Here is a 20696-nt window from a genome sequence, read left to right on the forward strand (position 1 = left end):
CTATAGTAAGTTTAAAGTTTTCCACATACCTCCTGGCACAAATGGCTGGCTCATGGCAGCTACCATCAGGCTAAACTTAGCTTGGTTGCGCTAACGTCAATTCATTAGCTAATTGTGTGTTACTCGTATGTGTAGAACATGCAGGGATTTTTGGCCGGGCAGCAGGTGCAATACGTTGTCATAGTGACCCATGTCCAAGTGACTGTCTGAAACAGGGAGGAAAATGTAGCATTTCAGACCTGCTGCTGTTCCCCATGTGTCTAAACCCCTGGTTTCTGTGATGTTACCAGCATGTTTAGCCATGTTTACACTCAGTGAGGGTTTGGTCTTTCAGACAAGGTCAAGTTGAGCATATGTGTTCCTTATCCATTGCACATATTTTGGGCAGTGTATGTTGCATTTACGCAAATTCAAAGAAATAAAGTGACAATTGCCAAAGTAATATTGTTTTTGCTCTTGGCTTTTTTGGAATGAACACATTGATTTATCTGTGTGTAATATATTATACAGAAACGTTAAGGTTAACTGTTGTCTTATTGATTGCAACACTTGATATGTCAACCTCAATTCCAATTTCCAATATTTTACTTACTAATTCATGCTTATTTTATTTATTTTTTTACTGAAACTGACTAAGATTTGACTAAAACCTTTTTGAGTTTTCACTGACTAAATCTAGACTAAAACACATACTGAAATGACACAAATGTGACCACTAATAAAACTAAGACTAAATCTACAATGTCTGCCAGAAACAACACTGTATCACAGCCAATGATTAATGAGATTAAGGTCTGAGCATGGTTTAATTAGGTCAATAGGATTACTTACAGCACCCAGAGAGAATATCAACACCTCACCTCAGTTTCTCGTAGTGACACCCCCATGGCATTACAGTCTGAGCTTCAGGTGTTTCATCACAGTAAGAGCCTTACAAGCTCTGGTAGGTCAGATTGACATCCTAAAACAAGAATGTCCCAAGAGGACATGTTGGTGGATCCACCTGTTTCTTGCTGCAGTTCACCAATTTCACCAAGATTTTCTCTCATACCCCATTCTATCCAACAACAACAGCTCACCTTTCTGGAACAGTTAAGTCCATGTTATTCATGTTAATGCATACTGTGGCATCTTACACTCATTCCAGTGTATATAATATATATTCTTCCATATATATCTCTTGTACATTTGTTCATGTTAATTCTGCAATTTTTTGCTTATACTATTTTTTACTTTATTTTAATATTATTTTTTCTTTCTTTTTACTTGGGGTTCTCAAGAGTGTTTTTTATGTAAGACTAAGCTACCAAACAATTTCCCTTGTGGATGATTAACGTCTATCTAAATCTAGGCCTAAATCTAAGATTTTGTGCAATCCTATGATCTGGGTTGCAAAAGGGACCATTATTTGCCAAGATTTTAGATGGAAACAACCGCAGGACTTAAAGACAGTTAAGGATCTTAACCTCACCATACCTCTAAATCCAGCTCCAAAATGAGAGCATACAATCTTGGTGCCCATTTCCCACTCAAGGCATGGTGCCCACAACTGACACTTGTTGTCACAACAGTTATCCAAACTTATCTAACGCAACATGCAACAACACAAAACATTTGGCATGTCACAGCAGTGAGACTGTAATGCAGCTGTTATTATTTACCCCTGTGTCAAATGTCTACTGTGAGGAAGTCATTTGAGGTGGTGAAACAGTAAGCTGTTTCTTTAGCCAAAAGCTGTCAGGCCATAATGTCAGGGAGGCTAAATTTCTGTATTGTGACACCTGACCACATTGATCTGCCTCAGAGTTGAATGGATTTAATGATCAACAGACAAACCCTCTCTACACAGTTGTTCCTGGAAAAGGGAATAAACCCCAGTAAGCCACCATTTGTATCTTTGTCTTCATGAGTCTCATGTAGGAGTAACAAACCACCATCTTTCGATTCAAGCTACCTCAGAGAAATCAAGACTGAAAATTTTACATGATGGATGTTTTCTTTTGTTATCCATGAGGATGTCAGGCATGTTTTCCTATTCACGTGTCAGTAATGCAGCTCCCTAAAACAGCTGGTTGGCAATCGTCCCCAAATCCAATGTAATGCAGCAAAGTCTTTCCTAGAACAAAAAGGTAGTCTGAGATGCGGCACGTTTAGCTGGTTGGCAATCCTCCCCAAATCCAATGTAATGCAGCAAAGTCTTTCCTAGAACAAAAAGGTAGTCTGGGATGCGGCACGTTTATCAGCTGTCCCATTTGATCCACCTGCATCTCTAGTCTTCAATTACAGTATGGAGAAAACAACTATTGTTGGTTACAAGTGCACAAAGACTACATGTGTTACATGTGATTGTATTGTTTTGAATGAGGTCGTATACTGGAAGGACACTGCTGCCCTGGACTTCTTCAAGCGTTCTTGCTCCTGTTAATGCGGGGTACTTGCTCCAACCCAATCCAAACTAAAGAAGAGTTCTAAAGAAGTAGATCTGTTCAGAGTAACCTAAAACACCTCACTGTGTGCGCAGCAAGCACAACATGGGGGAGCTTTGGAGTAGTGGTTAGGGTTAGAGATGCAGCTTGGAACCAAAGGCTTCTAAGTTCGCCTTCCTCCATGTCCTGGGGTGCCTGGAACAAGCACCTGACCTAACCTTACTTGACTTGACCTGACCTGACCTGACCTGACCTGACCTGACCTGACTTATTTTCCCTGGGATAAATATAGTATCTACCTTATTTAGGTAATCTATTGTTGGACATTCGCCTTAGATCCGTAGATTATACACAGATTGCCTACACATATGCCCTAATTTGCAAAAAAATAAAAATAAAGTAACGTTCAGCAACAGCAAACGAACAAAGAAGCGACTGGATTGATTTAATAGGATGAAAGAGAAAGAAGCCGTGTAGCAAGGTACTGGACTGTGAACTAGTCATACAGCAGACGTGGAGAGTGGTGAGAGCATGCGGTGGGGGGCGATGCCATCTAAATGAGCAACTCCTGGCTTATCAACAGTGTACGTACATCCTGGAAGTGCCCTGTCTGCCGGGAAGATCCATGATGATTATGGCCAACAGCGCAGATCATCCAGATATGAGGAATCACTGTGGAGCCAGACGCTATTCAGCAGATATTGTCAAGATCAGCGATGGACGCAACATTCTGATTCATCGCACAATGTCAATAAAGCACACAAAGAAGAACAAGAAAAGCAGACATCACTTACAGGAGAGCATGTGATGAACAAAGGAGGATTATTGGTGAACTGGTCCTAAATTGAACAAGAATGGAAAATAACAAACACAACATATACTTAGAACTGTATGATAGAGGTACTATTTGGTCACTGTCTTCTTTGAGTCAGAGCAAGGGGAGAAAAGGAGGGCATGTCATGTCCTATCATCTGGAGAAGTCTTTCTCCTCTTAACACTTACTCCAGAGCCTCCCATGAGTGGCAGAGGGCAGGCCATTAAAAGCCTGTTGAAACACTACTGATACTGTCAGAGGGAGACAGGAGACGAGGAGAGAAACAAGTGAGACAGGCTCAACCTAAGGCTGTGACACATTCCCTGCCCTCACTGCGCCAGCCCATCCAAGAGTGTGAAGGCACCAGATGAGCATCAGTCTAATTTATTTCATCGAACTTTCATGGGACGCTCTTAGAGGAGGCGCATGGCTGTAAAAATAAAAATGGACAGGGTTGTTATATATGTTACACCGACATTGTGAGAGGATCAGTCAGAGCAGGTGACAGACTATGAAGGAAAACGTGACGTGTCAACTTGAGTTAGCGCCCATGAAGAGTGTGTATGTATCTCCACTCAGACATTCCCCAATTTAGTGACCTATAAAGACTAGACATGTGGTCATCTAGATATCTTGTCTCTTTAATGTAAGAGCATGGCAACTTCGGTCAGTCAAAGGATCAATCTACCAATTTGGTCCAGACTGATATCTCAACAAATGGTTGAATGAACCATCCTTGAGTCACTGTTCATCGTGGTATAACACAACAAAGCTTGCACACAATCGGTGTAGTTAGCTTAGCTAGCAATGTACGTCACCATAGATTTTAGCCATGCATATAGTATAACACAACTGTAGTCACCAATAGTTCCTCATGGGACACTGTTTGGTCGAAGCCCAGCAGTTTTGTTGTGAATCATGACCTTGCGATCAGGAAATCTTGTGATGTCTTTGGAATCAAGCAGACCCTTGATGTAAGGAAAATGATACAAATACCCATGGTGTCTTCTTCACTATATGTGTCCATTATTTTCCACCAGCGGCACCATAACAATCATGATTTTGAGTCAGCCAACTCATCAGTTGAAGGACTTACTCTGAAATTTTGTCCACATATTTCCACCCATCAGTATTCCTGAATGTTGGTTTATGACTAGCCAACGTGCCAAAACCCTTGCAGTAAAACAGTCTCTAAACATCTCCCAATGGTTAAACCTTCTTGCTGAATATATATAATTGGAGAAAATATTTGCTACCCAAAAAAATAATTGACTCTATTAAAAAAAAAAAAGGGCTGTATTCAGTGAGTCCCTTAACCTTAATTTACGACTTGCCTTTGCCTGCTAGCTTATGTCATTTCTGCTCATACATTGACTTTCCTTGCAATACAGTATTAATCTCTTCCTTAAAGTGATAAGCGGTGATATGGCAAAACTTTTATTACCCTCCACATCCAGGTTCACAGTGTTGGATCCCCAGACCACAACACCTTGAGCATGCATTAGGGGTGTCCCCCTGGGTTGATCTCTGGCCCTGAGCGATCTACCCAGCTGACCTCCCTCTCCCCCTTGTGGGGGGTTTGTGCTGGCACCTTACCTGGGGTTCCCTGTAGCTCCCCTTCTCCAACGCACCCTCCTCCCTTCGCTCTACTCCCTCCTTGGCCTCCTCCTCCTTCTCTCTGGCCTGGAGGTCTGTCTGTCTGGTCCGGACGGTCAGGCCTGTACCTGGCGCCCCGGTGTCGGCTCCTGGGGCCACGGGGGGCCTCTCCACCTCTCAGGTGTCACCTTGGCCGTGTCCTATCTCTCTGCCATGCTGGGGTTGGGGTGGCTGTGGTGGGTGGGGTCTCCGTCTACCCACATGCATGTGTGGTGTCACCTGCCAGCTCGTGCTGGGTCACATCAAGAAGAATTGATGAGTCCTGCCTAACTGGCTGAATGGGCTGAACTGCTGTTTTACTCTATCACATGTGCCCTATGGTTGACTTAGCTCCTCTATTGGGACACACTTTCTCTCCTGGACTCTCCCATCTCTCCAGAGATCTACACAGAAACCCCCATGGACCTCTCAGTCCTGAGTGAGATGACTTGGAAAGCACATGATCCTTCAGTTCACCAGTTCCTACCAGCACCACATGCCTCCCTTCCTCTGTCCATCCTTCCACATTTTCTCTGTCCTGTCTCTGTCTGTCTGTTCACTGAGGTGTAGCACTGTCCTTCCTGTCACACAAGGTTACTCCATTCAATAAAGATCAACAAACTTGCTCCTAGGGAGGGCTGGTGATGGTCACACACACCCTGAATATAACTGCATCAGTCTCATGTAACGTTGGCACCCTGTGGTGTAACTATGTAGAAATGCAGACAATGGAGAGATAGTACTACTAACATTATTTTTTGCTTATAAAATTAATTTCTTTTAGTGTCCGCTACTTAACACTAATTATACCCTTCTTAAATCAACTATTAACTTCAGATTTAATTAAAGTCAATCAATACTTGAGATTCGCGGAATTATATCAAATAAACGCTTGAATCTATACAATCCTCTAAAAACAATACACTGACATCGTTTGAATGGCAGCATTTATTTTCCTCAATATTTAACATCACTTGAAACGCAGCACAGGTGAACAAGGAACAACCTACGATGAAGACCATCTTCACTAAGAACAGTCATCTCCAGCTGAGACAGACGACGACGATTCAGATGTGCTTGTCAAGTCTCTTTAACCATGTGACACCAAGATTTTCCACAACTTCATCAGCATGACCTGGATGCCAATGAGTGAACTTTTTCAAAGGGGATAGAACATAAAAACAGTGAATTGGTCCAACTGTTTGATACCAAATCTCTGCAAACTTAGAGTTGACAAAAACAAAGTTATGGCCACTAAATTAATATGATTAAATACCATGTTAGAATTTATAGTGCTATAGTAAACGCTATACATCAACCTCTATGTATGGTCACTTTGTGCCTTTTGGAATTTAGCTCAAATGCTGCTGCATGCATTGTGCTGAGTTTCTCTACATACTTCAAACCATTGGGATTGGAAGTGAGCAGCTGGAGCTACTAAATGCTGAATAACAGTTACTTTTACAGAAATCACTTCAACACACAAAAGAGAGAGGACTTCTGAGTTGATGGTGTGCAGGAGGCAGAAGGAGGGGGAGTTTCCTGTGCATGTCCGGCCACTGAAGGATGCGCACATTACAATGGTTACAATGCATCCAGCATTGCTATACCTGCAATGTACATCCAACGTGGAAGCATTAATCTTGTTTCTTGGCGACATGTTTTTGATGTTTGGTAGCCACCAAGCGTGTTACAATGTTGGCATATAGTCATGCAATCATATGAAAAAATAATCGCTTTGCATAAGAATTGTTGTCTTTTTTGACATATCTGGACAAGCAAACACTTGATCCTCGATCTAACTTCCTCAATGGAGACAATAAACACATTTTTAAATTTAGATAAAGCAAAAAAAAAAGAAAAAAAAAGAACAACAAAGAACAAATCAGTCACATGGAAAAGGGTATGTACACTCCTGCTTTTATCACACAATTCAAATCATAAAACATGAATTAGAGGCGTTCAAGATTAGAACGTCCTCAAGATATTTATACAGAACAGGGGCATAGGCTCTGCTGCAATTCAAAAATCTAAGGAGCTCTCCAACATTTAAGAAAACTTGTGGATGAGACAAGAGAATTTAGGACGGAGAGACAGAGCATATGAAGCAAAAATAAGTTGATGTCACTAAGTGTCTACGGTCAGAGAGTGATAGCACAAATTTGTCCCGGATGGGACGACTGCCTGGAAAAAGCCTTTGCGGTCCAAGAAGCACATAAGGGAATCACTACAGTTGCAGTTACAGAGCATCCCGGCAAAGAACAGGCCTTCAGGAATGACATGCTCTGGACAGATGAATTGAAGATAGAGTTGTCTGGCAACAGTAACGGCAGATCAAAGCAGCCTTTCAGGAGGAGAACCTCATTCCAACTGTGAAGCATGGTAGTAAAAATGTTATGGTTTGGCACTGCAGTGATTGATTCAATGAGTGATTGGAATTCTGCATGAAACCAAAGTGTGTTCAAAAATATTGCAAGGCCATCTGTCTGTGAGTCGAAGTAAAACCCCGAGCAGAACCTTTAAGCTGCACGAGGATCATTCCTCCTCAAGAGGCAAAGGAGGGTTATGGGATGATTTAGATTTGAATTTGTTCAGATCTAAATCACCGATGTTGTGGGAGGATGTGGAATGTCAGTACATGCAAGAAAATCCCCAAGCATCTTGCAAGTGAAGCGTCTTTGCATAGAAATACGGCCTAAATATTTCAGTGAGCTGATGTTTCACTTTCCAGGAGATGTCCTTCCTTTTTCGCATGACTGTTTCATGGATGTATTGTCATATTCGGTTTGCTTTCAAGGCTCCTCTTTAGATGGCCGTGTTAGTGCTTATTTGTAGGAAATTCGAGGGTTGGGGGGGCTGCAGCGAGAGGAGGTGGACACTGTGTTCACGCTCCACTCGCTGATGTGGAGTGACAGACTGTCTGCAGTAAGAGGGGAATGTTGCGTGTCAGGCAGGTCAGCAGATGCTGGGCTGACAGTCAATGAAATATTCAAGTGAAGACACAGCTATCATGGATCTGATGTCTGTAATGTCTCAAGAGCAGACTATGGGTAAGGAAAAGTAAAAGTACAGTCCATTTCACTTCACAAGGACATCAGAGGAAAGATTTAAACAGGCTGCATATTTGAGACCATGTCTTTTTTTTTTTCTTAAATATTATAATTTTTCTAGTGGCTACATTCAAATACTCCTGTGATCTGTGAATGAATTGAATATGGAGTATGACATGTCATGCATCCCATTTAAAATAACTCAGTGTCTACTTAGCTCATTTCATGTGAATGTACACTTTTGAATTCCAGTTAAGAATCTCTTCTCCATGTTGGATTTCATGGTTGGATTTCTGAACTAAAAGAATGTATGCCTATGTAAGTGACTGGCATACCTGTGGTATTTGACCTCACAGTTTTCTGTTATGCTGAAAAGGTGCAACTGTTTGATCCCTTTACATCGCTGCCATCTACTGGAATAACTGTCAATGACAACGTTAATCCACAAGTAAAACAGAAACAAGCGGAAAGAAGTCACGGATCACATGACATACACCGCAACGGACATGATGGGGCCATTTAAAAAATGAGAACTTTATTACAACACACAGACACTGTATTTCCTGTAACTGTTCAAAAGTATGTAACTCCTACAGTAAGTCCTGAAAACTGGCTGCAGTGGATGCAAAGTCCAGAGAATTGTAATTGTCAAAAGACACCCATTAACATCCATTATCACAACATACAGAGTAGATCTGAGCATGCCAGACTCCATCACTTTGCATAATAATGTATAGTACAAACTTCTATTGCATATTGACGTACTGTACAAAAATGAACAAAACTGCCCAAAGCAACTGGGAAACATCAACCACGTGGGGCAGGATTAGTGTGCTGCAGTGCAAATGGTAAAACGGCAGAGGCGAAGGTGCATGATAAATGGTCGAGGCCGGGTCACGGCCAGGCTTACATCAACACATTCTAGACATCCTCAACTGTTTGGGTCCCAAATATGAGTGTGTGTGTGTGTGTGTGTGTGTGTGTGTGTGTGTGTGTGTGAAAAGCACCAATGACTCAACTGTGCTAAGGCATCCATGACATGTTTTAAGCAAAAAGGAGGAGACTAGTCAGCTAGAGAACTGTAACGGAGCTGCCATGTTAACACAAGTTTGATCACTAATGTGAATGTGGCACTTGCTGTATTCAACAAACGTACCATTAAGTAATGCTTGAAACACAAGGTAGGGATGTTAATCATACACAAAGGATACAGTATATGACTAGAAAGAGGAAGACGTGCTGGAGTCGTGTTACTCCCTGGTGGTACTGATCTCAGCTTTTACAGTACGTAGACACCCAATACAGCCAACAAGCTCTACTCCCGCCTTAAATGTACTTCTAGAGAGGTCCAAGGTTTTTAAAACAACATGAAACTGCCTTTTCATTGACAAGATGACAAATAATAATGAAATGAAGGCGCTTGGAATGGAACGATACAAACTCTGATGAAAGGAAAACACCATTAAAGGGTCAGTATGAGACCATGTACATTATAATACAATCGTCTTCTGAGTTGAGTGGAGCGACCCTTTAACGCCTCCTCGCAAGCTTTGTATGAAATTCATCAATTAGCCGAGGAACATTTGTGACAGTTCATAATAGTCCAAACACATAAATACAAACTATACAGATTCTAAATCAATACCCGCATCATTACCTCAAACCGCTGCTTGAACCCTACAGTATGGAACTCCACGACATGTCATGCAAAATGAACCATCAGTCTATCCCGGACAATGCAAAGGTAGCACATTTAATCTAAGATGATGGATTCCAGACAATTAGTTTGAGGTTTTAACCCCAGTCAAGGAAAGACTGGCATGTCACACAATCCCAAGTAAAAATAAGGAAGATTAGAAGGGTCATAATTGTGGTGAACTGGTGTTAGGTCAGATTGCAGTGATCTATTCTCTTCAAAATACATCTTTTAGATATACTGTACATACTTAAAAGTATGAAAATAGGGTAAGATAAAACATTTAAAAATTTAAAATATCTGCCGACACTACATTTTAAAGATGGGCAGAAGAGAAAAAAAAAAATTCGAAAGAGCAACACATTTACAATCTTCAACTCCATATTCACAAAAACAAATGCTCTGTATGAAAAAGTATACACCTAGGACTAGGCCAGATATATGAATAAAGTCAACACAATGCAGATTATTATTTAGTATTAGGGTAATAACACTTTCTACGATTCAGCACACACACAAGGCAGTGTCGTGGTGCTGTGGTAGGACACGTCGGAGGAGCTCCTTTCTCTAGTTTGAGTTTGTTGGGACTGTTCGGTTTGTATTTTGCCAGGAGATGTCTTCTGGGTCAGGCTTTTGTTGGGGGGCCGGCTGAGTCGACGGTGAGGACCTTTGATTTCAGGGGAGCCTTGCGGACAGCGGCGAGACCGCTTTAATGGAGGAGCAGAAGTGGTGCAGTCCACATGGGTCGTGAGGTCTTGCTTTTCGAAAACATTCACCGGACCATGTGTGGGAGGAAGAGTGGCGCTCACAGAGTCAACATCAGGTAAGAGGCCTGTGGTGGCAGAGAAAGCCGCTTCGTACAGCCCAAATGCCTGCTCCAGAGAGGAGGATCTTCCTTTGAAGGGGGAGGGGTCGTTCACCATATCACTCTATTGAAATAAAGTGAATGAAAGAAATAACATTATTTAAATGTAACTGGAATCACCCATTTTTTGCACCATCTTGTACTAAATGCAATTGCAGTTCATTCAGGCTTTCCTGCCAAGAATAAAGAAAAATCTTTGAAACATAACATTCATCATGTTGACACTAAAAATAAATGAAAGCTGTTACAAATGGATGAAGACTATGGAGGTAAATGTGGATTGAAGAGAATGTAGACAGTAAATATAAATATGTGGTTTACCATTAAAAAAACAATTACTGCTGGTGGCTCAAAACCACCTAAATTGATAAATAAATAAGTAAATACATATTTAATTGGTCAGTGTTAACATAGTATCCCCAAATATATAGCTAGTCACTTTCTTTTTACTCTGCTTCAGATAGCATTCAAATAGAAATGATGGTATTTATTTATCTAAAAGCACATTAACTGATACAGAATCCAATCATGAATAAACAGTTTTCATCTACTTAGTTAATTCGCATGGAATACCAGGTACTAATATGCGTGTTATATGGTTTCACTAGTGAGCATTGTGCCACAATTGTTCCAGAATTAACACTGCAAACTTAAAAGTATCAATCTCGAAGATCTTTGTTCCCTTCTTTTTGGCGACACCTCTGGCCACAAGTGGTAACTACAAGTGTTTTTTTTAGTTTAGTTTTTTTTGTTGTTTTTTTTTTTTTTTATCCAAACAGCACCACACCTCCGTAACATTAGTCATATTTCCGTTGTGTGGACATAGTTGCAAATTTAGAAGGATTACAAAACCACACTTCATACACACGTGAACTAGGATAATCCTTTCTTTTTCCCCACTGTGACAGCAGATCTGCCTGAACTCTGTTCACACTAACAGCGACCAGCATGGCCAGTTACATTCTCGCTAAGTTGCTGATGAGGTGTTGCTCAAGCCCTGGTCGGCGTTGTTATGTCGACAACTGTTTATACTGTATACATACACTACAGATCTGGTAATCATGCAGAAGCTGCATTCTCTGAATTCAAGTTAAATATGCCTTGGAAACTGCTAATGTAAACACCTTTTTTCTTCCATTTTTAGACAGAATGGATCCACCGGCTGCTTATACAGAGAATCGAATACAAGACTTTGAGGAGAGAGAAAATCATTAAAGCACTGACAGGAAGCTTGAAATTGTTGGCTTCCACTGAAAATTACTTGTAGCTAGATTACCAGTAGTTTTAACTGTGTTTTAAAAGTCACTGTTTGGTGATTGGTGACTTTGTGCAGAAATGTTGCCACGGACACCCTGTTAATAAAATGGTAGATGCAAGGATTTCATATAACGTCACCAGTGAGCTATCGGCGCAAATCTTTGAGATTGACACTTCAACATCTCTTGAACAAAGTAACTATATAACATACCTGTAGCATAATTATTTAGACAGAAGTACAGCTGTTAGCTACTGTACCCAGTCATCTGTTTTGAATACACAGCATAACCAACCGAATTCTGTGTTTTTGAGGAGGTTACCTCACTACTACTACTACTGACCAACATTTTGTCATTCTTCACACAGCTGAAGAGTGCTAGCAGATTCAACAAGACTAGCCTGGATGTTGAGCTGGCATGATTTTGCTCACAATCTGATGCATGTTTTATTACTGAGCAGTCACCTCACTACCACTCCAGGCATGGCCATCCCTCATGTTCTTCTCCAAATATATCATCATCTTCTTCATAAAACATGCCATCCTCATTCGCCGCCTGTTGGCCCCGAAAACAAAGAGTGATTTGGTGAAGCAATGGTGCCCTGACATAAACGGCTGGTGTGGCGTAAGACCAACAACCCATCATATTTTAACTGATGAAAGTATTAAAAATGACAATACAAATGGACTAAAATATATAAAGGACAATACAGTGAACAGCAAATGACAAACAGATAGACAGAAATATTCAGTGTATTGTGATTCTGAGCGTCCCCAGCAGTGGACAATATGTAATTTTTCTGTACTGCTTACATGTCATAGCTAAACATTCAAAAAGAAAATGCACTAACCTTTGGGACCTCACATGTGTTATAAGGAGTTCCTGGGTACGGAACATGGTCAATTCCTCTAGACATGTCAACAACAATCTCATCTCGGTGCATAGGGATAGGTGGGCCTCCACGCTCCTGGAGGGCCAGGACGATGACCGTTGTGTTGTCTGCACGGAGCATACGTTCCTTCCAAAACAGTAGGGCTGTGCAACCCAGCCGACGGGCGCAGGACATTCCCTTTGGTCCCTTAAGAAATCAAGAGGAAACGGAGAAAAAAACTCATAGGCTGATAAGACAACAATTTTAGATAGAAAAAACACCATACATGTAAAAAATAAATAAATAAAAAGAAGTAATACAGAATAAATAGCGGTGCTACTACATACCACCATTTTGTCATGGCTGTAACACATATTAACAGCGTTCTTAGGTGGCATCATATTCCACAGTCCATCACTTCCAAGAATGATATAGCGATGTCTCTTGGGATCGAGGGTCATCACCATGGTATCAGGCTCAGGAGAAACAACAAACTCCCCACTATAGAAATCATAGCTCCAGAGATCCCCTGGAAACAGTTAAGATGTTATGATCAATGTCAAGGAATAATTAAACAGGCTTAAAAATAACTATACAATATGGTATAATTGTATAGATACTAATACTGAGAAAGGAGGTAAGTTCTATACCAAGGGATCGGGCTACAGCCAGGAACGGGATCTGGTCAATGACGGTACTCCTCCTCACAGGGCCGTTGTGTGTTAGCCTGGGCCTCTTCCACACGACACGGTTCACTCCAGATTTCTTCATTACACTGCAGTTGCCAGAAAAACACAACAACATACTTCAATACAGCATTTAAAACATGGCAGGAGATGTGTTCACATGACCGACTACGTAACTATGTCGATGTGCATGGTATATGCTGGCAGCAAGTGAAAAAGCCCAAACCCAATGGTGAAAAAGTGTCTGAATTCTAATAAAAATGACAACTACACTGTGTAAAGCTGAGAGGAACTTCAACTGCAGCAGAAAAGCTATGTAGGAGCACCTCAGCAGAGAACCTGTCAGCTTTATGACCTTAAAGCAAAAACATGGCAGTGTCAGTATTCGTACACACTGGTGCGTTCTCTCTTCTGTTCTTATTGAGACAAGAACTCAACAAAAAAAGACCCTTGAGTAGATGCTAATGGCTAGTTTGGTAGCGCTGCTTACTTTACATTTGTTTCCGAGGGACAAAGTATTTAACACGCTTACTAATATTTATTTAATACTTTGTACAAAAGCCTTCATTAGTAATGAAGCTTCAAGACGCCTCCTGTATGGAGAAACTAGTCACATGCATTGCACGGTGTGATTTTGTCCCATTCTTCCACACAAACAGTCTTTAAATCTTGAAGGTTGAGGGATTTTCAATTGGATTCAAGTCAGGTGATTGGCTGGGCCATTCCAGTAGCTTTGTTTTCTTTCTCTGAAACCGGTTGAGTGTTTCCATGGCTCCCATGGTACATTCAATTATAATGAACAATTATATGAAGTTTGCAAGTACCATACACAGAAAAACAGCCCCACACCATGATGTTCCCACCTCCATACTTCACTGTTGGTGTGGCGTTTTTGGGGTGATGTGCAGTGCGTTTTGTCCTCTAAACACGGTGTGCGTTATGGCATCCAGAGAGTTAAATTTTGCTCTCATCTGACCAGACTATGTTCTCCCAGTATTTTACAGTCTTGTCCAAATGTTGTACAGCAAACTTAAATGAGCTTCAACATGCCTTTTCTTCATAAATGGAGTCTTGCGTGGTGAGTGTGCATACAGGGCATGCAGGTCATGGCCGTTGAGTGCATTGCTGTATTGCTAATTCCAGGTCTTTTTGAAGCTCTCCACTAGTGGTCCTTGGCTCTTGGACAACTCTTCTGATAATTCTTTTCACTCCTCTGTCAGAAATCTTGCGAGGAGCACCTGTTCGTGGCCAGTTTATAGTTGAATGATGTTCTTTCCACTTCCGGAATATGGCCCCAGCAGAGCTCACCGCAACATTCAGAAGTTTAGAAATCCTTCTGTAACCAATGCCACCAGAATGTTTTGCAACAATAAGGTTGCGGAAGTTCTTTGCTTTTACCTATCATGAGATGTTCCATATGTGACACTTTGGTAATGACACACCTTTTTATCGGCCATGAGTTTGGACTGAACCAGCTGATATTCATTTGCACTGACAAGGGGCAGGATGGTTTTCTGATCACTCATAGATTTCAGCTGCTGTCTTGGCGTTCCATGCCTTTTTCCACTTCCTTTTCTGTATGTGTTCAATACTTTTTCCCTCAGTTATTTTGCCATTATTACACATAATTTCTGAACTTCTTTGTTTTAGTTTCTTTCTATGTATGGATTACTTGGGTTGTTACCGACACCAGATGAAATTTTCATGTCAATAGCACCTTTAGAAATATGTTTACTATGAAAAATTGTGACGTGTTCAATACTTATTTTACCCGCTGTAGTATATCAACCAGTGTACAAAAAAACAGAGACAGAAGAACATACAGTATATACATAGGAATTATAGTCAAGTGAACATTAACATGAAGTTAACTGTACTACCATACTATACATTAGAAGTAAACGCAGGTGCATTATTAACTAAAATAAACAGCGGCTTAGAAGTTAAATCACACTCAGCACTAAGTTAATCACTACCAAAATAAAATCTGCTAAATAGGAATACACTTAAAAAAAAAAAAATCATTATTGTGAAGAACAGCATTGTTTGATAAAAGTGAAACGATTAAATATTAATTGTGGAAATAATATTTATCATTTAGTGGTAAGTTAACCAAAGGATCAATAAAGATGAATTAAAAAAAAAAAAGAACAACTGAAAGATTATCCAACCCATGATAAAAAATCTGATTAATGGATAGAAGAAAAAAAAAATTGTTTGGACCAGCTATTGAGGAAGTACAGCATGCATGGGCAGAGCAAATACAAGCGTTCCATGTGACATCTGAGTAAACATTGGAGAGTGCCTCCCTCCACGGAAGACTTCATCTGTAAAGTTGTGCGGACAACTCACCTGCCACCCAGTCGTTCTATCCTCTCTTTTTCTTTAGGAAGTTCAGGTTTGTGGTCTTGCGTCACTTCGAGCGCCTGGAGCGTGATATCAGAGTCATTTTCTTTCACTCCGACCACTACTGCCGAATCTCCTACGTGGGCGACATACATGTGAACTCCACGGATCACGATAACACTGGCTGTGGTGCCCGATGTGCTTGGCAGGCCGGTCATGGTCTTTGGCCACTCCGCTGTAAGGGAACAGGGTAAATAAAAGGATGACAGCAAAAATAAATAACAGATCTAACACAGTTAAAATCCTTTTATAGAATTTAAAGAAAAAAATAACGTGGTTAGTTCAGTTCAGGAGAAATTACTTAATAACACTGGTTAGATTTACATGGAGGATATTTATTTATTTGACTAAAATCACTCTGATTACAGATCCCACCTTAACTGTATAAATCGACATTTAATAAAATGAACACACTTCAGATCACATCAAATTATAATACGTTTCTGAAATGCTCAAATGGTTCTACCCGGTCGCTCAAATATATCAGAAGAAGTGTTTTTCCCAGGTCGACAGTACTGATAAAGAAGATGACTGACTTTGCTCATCGTTTTAAACACCCGTTTGAAAAGAGCTTGTTTTTCTAACGCCCTGTTGCTGTTTCTGTCCCTCCCAAACGTCTCCCGGTGTTTACCTCATGTGGGACAGGCGTGCACAGTAAGAACAGATTTATTCAAAACCAGAAAATAAAAATAATCGGATCAAGCCATTTTCATCATTACTGGGTGCTAATGTTTTACCCCAGCACTCTCATTTTGATTGAGATTTCCTTTACCCTGCATCAGGTCAGACTGCTCTATCTGAAGTATTACATGAGGCTTTTTTGCACAGATTGGACTTTTAGTCAGATTAATAATCTCCATGTAGATGCAGCAACTGGTAAGAGGGTACCCTGAAGGTAAAAAGAGCTAATAATAATAAAAAGTCTCTATACACTACTGAAGGCATACAATGATTATAAGAAATAAGACATGAAAAAAGACATCATCAGTCATAAATGAGCCAATGTTGCCAACACAACTACAAGGCAAAGTCTTACACTACCATAAATCATGTTAGAACACATGTAAACAAATATGCACCATGTCCAGTTTAAAAGCAAGTCAGAGCCAAATGTGCATGTTTGAACCTGATCGACTCCACTCAAGGAGCACCTATACAGCCCAAGGCCTTTAGCACAACAACGGTTTTGTTTTATTTCGTATTGTCCTTATTCACAGCCTGGTTCTTAACAGGAGTTAAGTCAAACAAATATATTTCTCGACTTGACAAAATAGGGGTTCACACCCAAATGCAGAATGACGCCAAGTTAGAACACTGTGCTTCATGAATCAAGGAGAACTGTCATATTACCGAGGATATAACACTTTAACGACATTTAGATGGCACTCCCTGAGACAGGAAAACATTGTGACAGTTAAGAGAAAGATTTCATCTCATAGAATTTCTCCAGCAGGTTTTGCCTTCACTACTGCGTACAGCTATTCCATGTGCAGACAATGATCCACAGCACAACTATGACTTTAAGACACATAAAATAGGATATCAAAACAAACAAACAACAAAAAAATGGGGGGTCATGAGGACTTGTCACAATCTGCAATGTGACTGGCAGAGGATGGGCAACATCCTACCGACTGAGTAGGATGATGCCTCATGTGACACAGCTCGTCATGTACTATTCCTTCTATTCCGAGGCTTGTGAAGGATTATTGTGAGTAATGGTAACGGTTAGAGACAAATGTTTAAAGCAGAATGGATCTAGACAGAAAACTACATGTACGCTAAGTTTGTTGACTTACGTAGCTCTTTCCACATTGCATGGTGACATGCGATGAACCCTTTCCGAAGAGCAGCGCACACCTCACCATGATCCTTCGACCAGAAGCCCCGCTGCCTCTTCAGCAAACCCCACAGATTCTCACTGGCGAAATGTGCAGCCTCCCGGCCCCCGTGGCCGTCGAAAACGGCGAAAAACGCCACAGATTTCCGAGTGTCGACTACGAGCTCTGCGTCTTTTTCGCTTGCCACTGGTGCGCTGCCGCCGCCGCCGCTGTCCTCGTTTGATAAACTCTCTACCCACGCTGCGGAGACTGGACCCGACCCGGCAGGAGCACTGCTATCGTGTGTGTCATTTTCAGTCTGTTTCGTGGCTTCGCTCTCAGCCTTTTCCTGCTCTCCATGCCCCTGCGACTTTGAGTAATCTTCGATTGACGACGACGTCGGCTCGTACTCGACTCTTATCTCGACAACATCCTCCATGTATTTTCTCCCTCCTTGCTCGGAAAATGCACTCATGCGAAATATTAGCGCGTCGTCCATGACTCCGAACGCCTAATGGTAGCTATCTAAGCAATAAAAGGGCGCATGCAGCTGGTAACTACAGCTTGCAAGACAGGAATTTAAACCAATTTTGCCGCGATTGTGTGGCCGAAGGCTTCCTTCCTTTTTGTTTATCTTCTCCTAGACGTCCCGCTGTACGTAATGGCGTCATATGTCCCTACCAATCAACACAGACGATTCGTATGGCACGCCTAGCTACTATGCTGCCTTTACTAAAGCTCGTAAACCTAGGGTGTTATACTCATAGTTCGGGGGCCACATTCTCCCAAATTTGATCACTAGCGGGCCAGATTGGTAACATAATAACCTGTAAATAACGACAGCTCCAGACCTTTTCTATTGGTTTTAGTTCCAAGACGAATAAGTAAAGTGGGAGAATGTTTACATTTAATAAACTGTCCTTTAAAAAAAGTGCAATTTGGGCTCATTGCTATGTGCTGTTTAGTCCTGGATGTCGGTGTTGTGTTGTGTCCTGTCCATTTCTCTGACTAAAACAGTGCACACATTAGAGATTAGCATGTATTTTCATCGAAAAATTGCAGTGTCCTATGTAAATTGCGCAAACGTTGGATTCATATGTAACGTTAGCCAACCACAGACCACAGAAATAGCAGGTGAAATATGTCTCCTTTGAAGACTCACTGAATGTCACTCTCAGTTTTCCACTGATACGTTCCACAGGCACCATCACGTGCTTCAGCATTATCTCCATGCCTCAAACTGCGCCTTAAAAAATTACTTCTAAGGGTGAGGAGAAATCATTTAAGTGTGGCAGAGAAAGCTAAAGTAAACAGGTAAAGGTCTCAAGTTGTGTCCGGCAACTATGGGTCTGTCGTTCATAAATATAACCATATGTTCAGAGCCTGTAGGCTACTACTACTTTTGTGCAGCTTTTACGGACTGGGAAGTGGTAATCACAGCGTTAGCTAGGTTTAGCCATCCAGCTAGTCATACTCACCTGATTTGAAATGAAACCTTCAAAAGACATGTAATATTTTAATTTTAATGAATGAAAATAAATATAGAGTTTTACCCTGACCTTGTACCCAAACTTTATTTTGTTAGCGCCTAGCATTTTTTTGATGGTGAGGCTGTAGGGCTCTCCCCCCAGTGAGGACGTATTCACATTTTCATGGCATTTTACTAAGACTTTCCTTGCAGTGGTTAGTCAAAATTCTGTATATTAGTTTCTGAATATAGCTTATAAACATATTTTTAATTTGCTTGTATCATGAAACATTTGCTGAACAAACCAGATGAGGTAGGGTTTGCCTCCCTTATTGATGTTCTGTTGTAGATGTGGGATATTATTGTAAAGAAAAATGTTTCATAAAACTGCTCAACAAGAAATAAGGTCCAATGTTTGTGTTTTATTACTGGACATGGGCTCATGAGGTGTTCACCAAGTAATGCCACTGTAATGCCAGGGGGAGGCAGTGTTAATCCAGCCATACAAATTCAGCAGTTTCAAAATAGAAACTTTGGCAAATAACAGGAGGGCCGCACACATACATTTATTCATTTCATCAGAGAAAACATTTCCAGGGACCTTATATGTGACATCTTAAGGCATTTTATCATTGTGATATGAAACCGATTTCACTTTCATTATCATACAACATACATACCAAAGACGCACACTGACTTGACAAGGTGGTCCACATTTTTGTATGTAATGTTAGTGTGTTTGTGTGTGAGCATACATTTGTGTCTGAAATCACAAATAATATTGAGCAATCAGCACATGTCTGCAGTGTTCAGCAGTGCATACACATCTCTGTACACTGCTTTTGTCTACCTATTCGAATTTCTGGGATTTAAAATGTGTGATTGGTGTGGTTGGGCTGGAATAATGTTATTTCTATTTTATTAAATTCAGCCAGGGATCCCTGAGAAAGTTCATGTACAATTTTCTTTTCAAATTAAATCATTGAAATAATTGACATGAACAAAAAAGAACCATTCCTGCATTCAAACACTTGATTATGACCTTACAAAATTCCTGAAAAATATGTTGCATGTATTCCTCTCAACACAACTCACACAGCTGTGAGCTCTGTGGGTGGATTTCTTTTCTTCTTTCATGGAAAATCTTTCCATCTCTAGGGAAAAGGGGTGAAGAGGATATACGTTTAAGTGGGAGAAAAAGAGATTTCCCACATTATGCTTTCCGTCAGTGTCTCCATTGCTGCTTTATCCCTTAATACCCGAAGCTCTGACCTTGACTTTAACCCTCAGTTATAATTTCTTTCTTTCTTTCTTTCTTTCTTTCTTTCTTTCTTTCTTTCTTTCTTTCTTTCTTTCTTTCTACTCTTTTCGGTTGATGTCCATTAATAGTCCAGACCTCAGAGGTCCTGTCTGCACACAGACCACTATTACAGATGAAGAGGCAAAGTGATTTCCATGTAAATGGTGTCAGAATGTCACTTTCAAGTGAAGCTGCTGAGAAAATGAATTCCTGAAGACGAGGGAGATTACCAAGGGGCAGTGACACCTGGATTGCATTCTCACTGATTCCCCATGCAGCTCTTGTATAATGATCCGCCCATAAAAATAGCTTTGTTGGCTTCCGGATTGTGTTGATGCTAAGGTGTCAGTCAGCCCAACCAAAGAGGGGAAAGGGAAAAAGGACTCTGGTATTACCATATAAA

General features: G+C 40.9%; 2 protein-coding genes across 3 annotated transcripts in view; one reads left to right on the forward strand and one right to left on the reverse strand.

Moving 5' to 3' along the window:
* Positions 1–8439: 8439 nt before the first annotated feature.
* On the reverse strand, positions 8440–18189 carry LOC125021421 (protein phosphatase 1D-like). 2 transcript variants are annotated; one of them, XM_047607493.1, is made up of 7 exons: positions 17505–18188; positions 15652–15880; positions 13264–13388; positions 12961–13142; positions 12593–12820; positions 12207–12297; positions 10404–10550 (listed from the first exon to the last, which is right to left on the reverse strand). In XM_047607493.1, exons 1-6 carry the CDS (start codon positions 18022–18024, stop codon positions 12211–12213), a joined length of 1371 nt encoding a protein of 456 aa, XP_047463449.1. In that variant the 5' UTR covers positions 18025–18188; the 3' UTR covers positions 10404–10550; positions 12207–12210. The 2 variants fall into 2 exon arrangements, with proteins under 2 accessions (XP_047463448.1, XP_047463449.1); XM_047607492.1 differs by lacking the exon at positions 12207–12297 and having other exon boundaries at positions 8440–10550; positions 17505–18189.
* A 498-nt stretch (positions 18190–18687) lies between these two features.
* Positions 18688–20696, forward strand: part of LOC125021441 (roundabout homolog 1-like) — an 86052-nt gene continuing 84043 nt past the window's right edge. Inside the window, exon 1 of the mRNA XM_047607514.1 lies at positions 18688–18839. The gene's annotated coding sequence lies outside the window, so the exon portion shown is untranslated. The remainder of the gene's footprint in view (positions 18840–20696) is intronic.

This window comes from Mugil cephalus, chromosome 15 (genome assembly GCF_022458985.1).
Source record: "Mugil cephalus isolate CIBA_MC_2020 chromosome 15, CIBA_Mcephalus_1.1, whole genome shotgun sequence".
NCBI classification, from domain to species: Eukaryota; Metazoa; Chordata; class Actinopteri; order Mugiliformes; family Mugilidae; genus Mugil; species Mugil cephalus.

Bases quoted from the DNA above. Each gene is read 5' to 3' on its own strand.
- LOC125021421 (XM_047607492.1), bottom strand. From the start codon at position 18,024: ATGGACGACGCGCTAATATTTCGCATGAGTGCATTTTCCGAGCAAGGA. The intron at 13,143-13,263 runs GTATAGAACTTA...AACTGTTTCCAG, and splicing joins GGCTGTAGCCCGATCCCTTG to GGGATCTCTGGAGCTATGAT. The intron at 12,821-12,960 runs GTATGTAGTAGC...TGATTTCTTAAG, and splicing joins ACAGCCATGACAAAATGGTG to GGACCAAAGGGAATGTCCTG.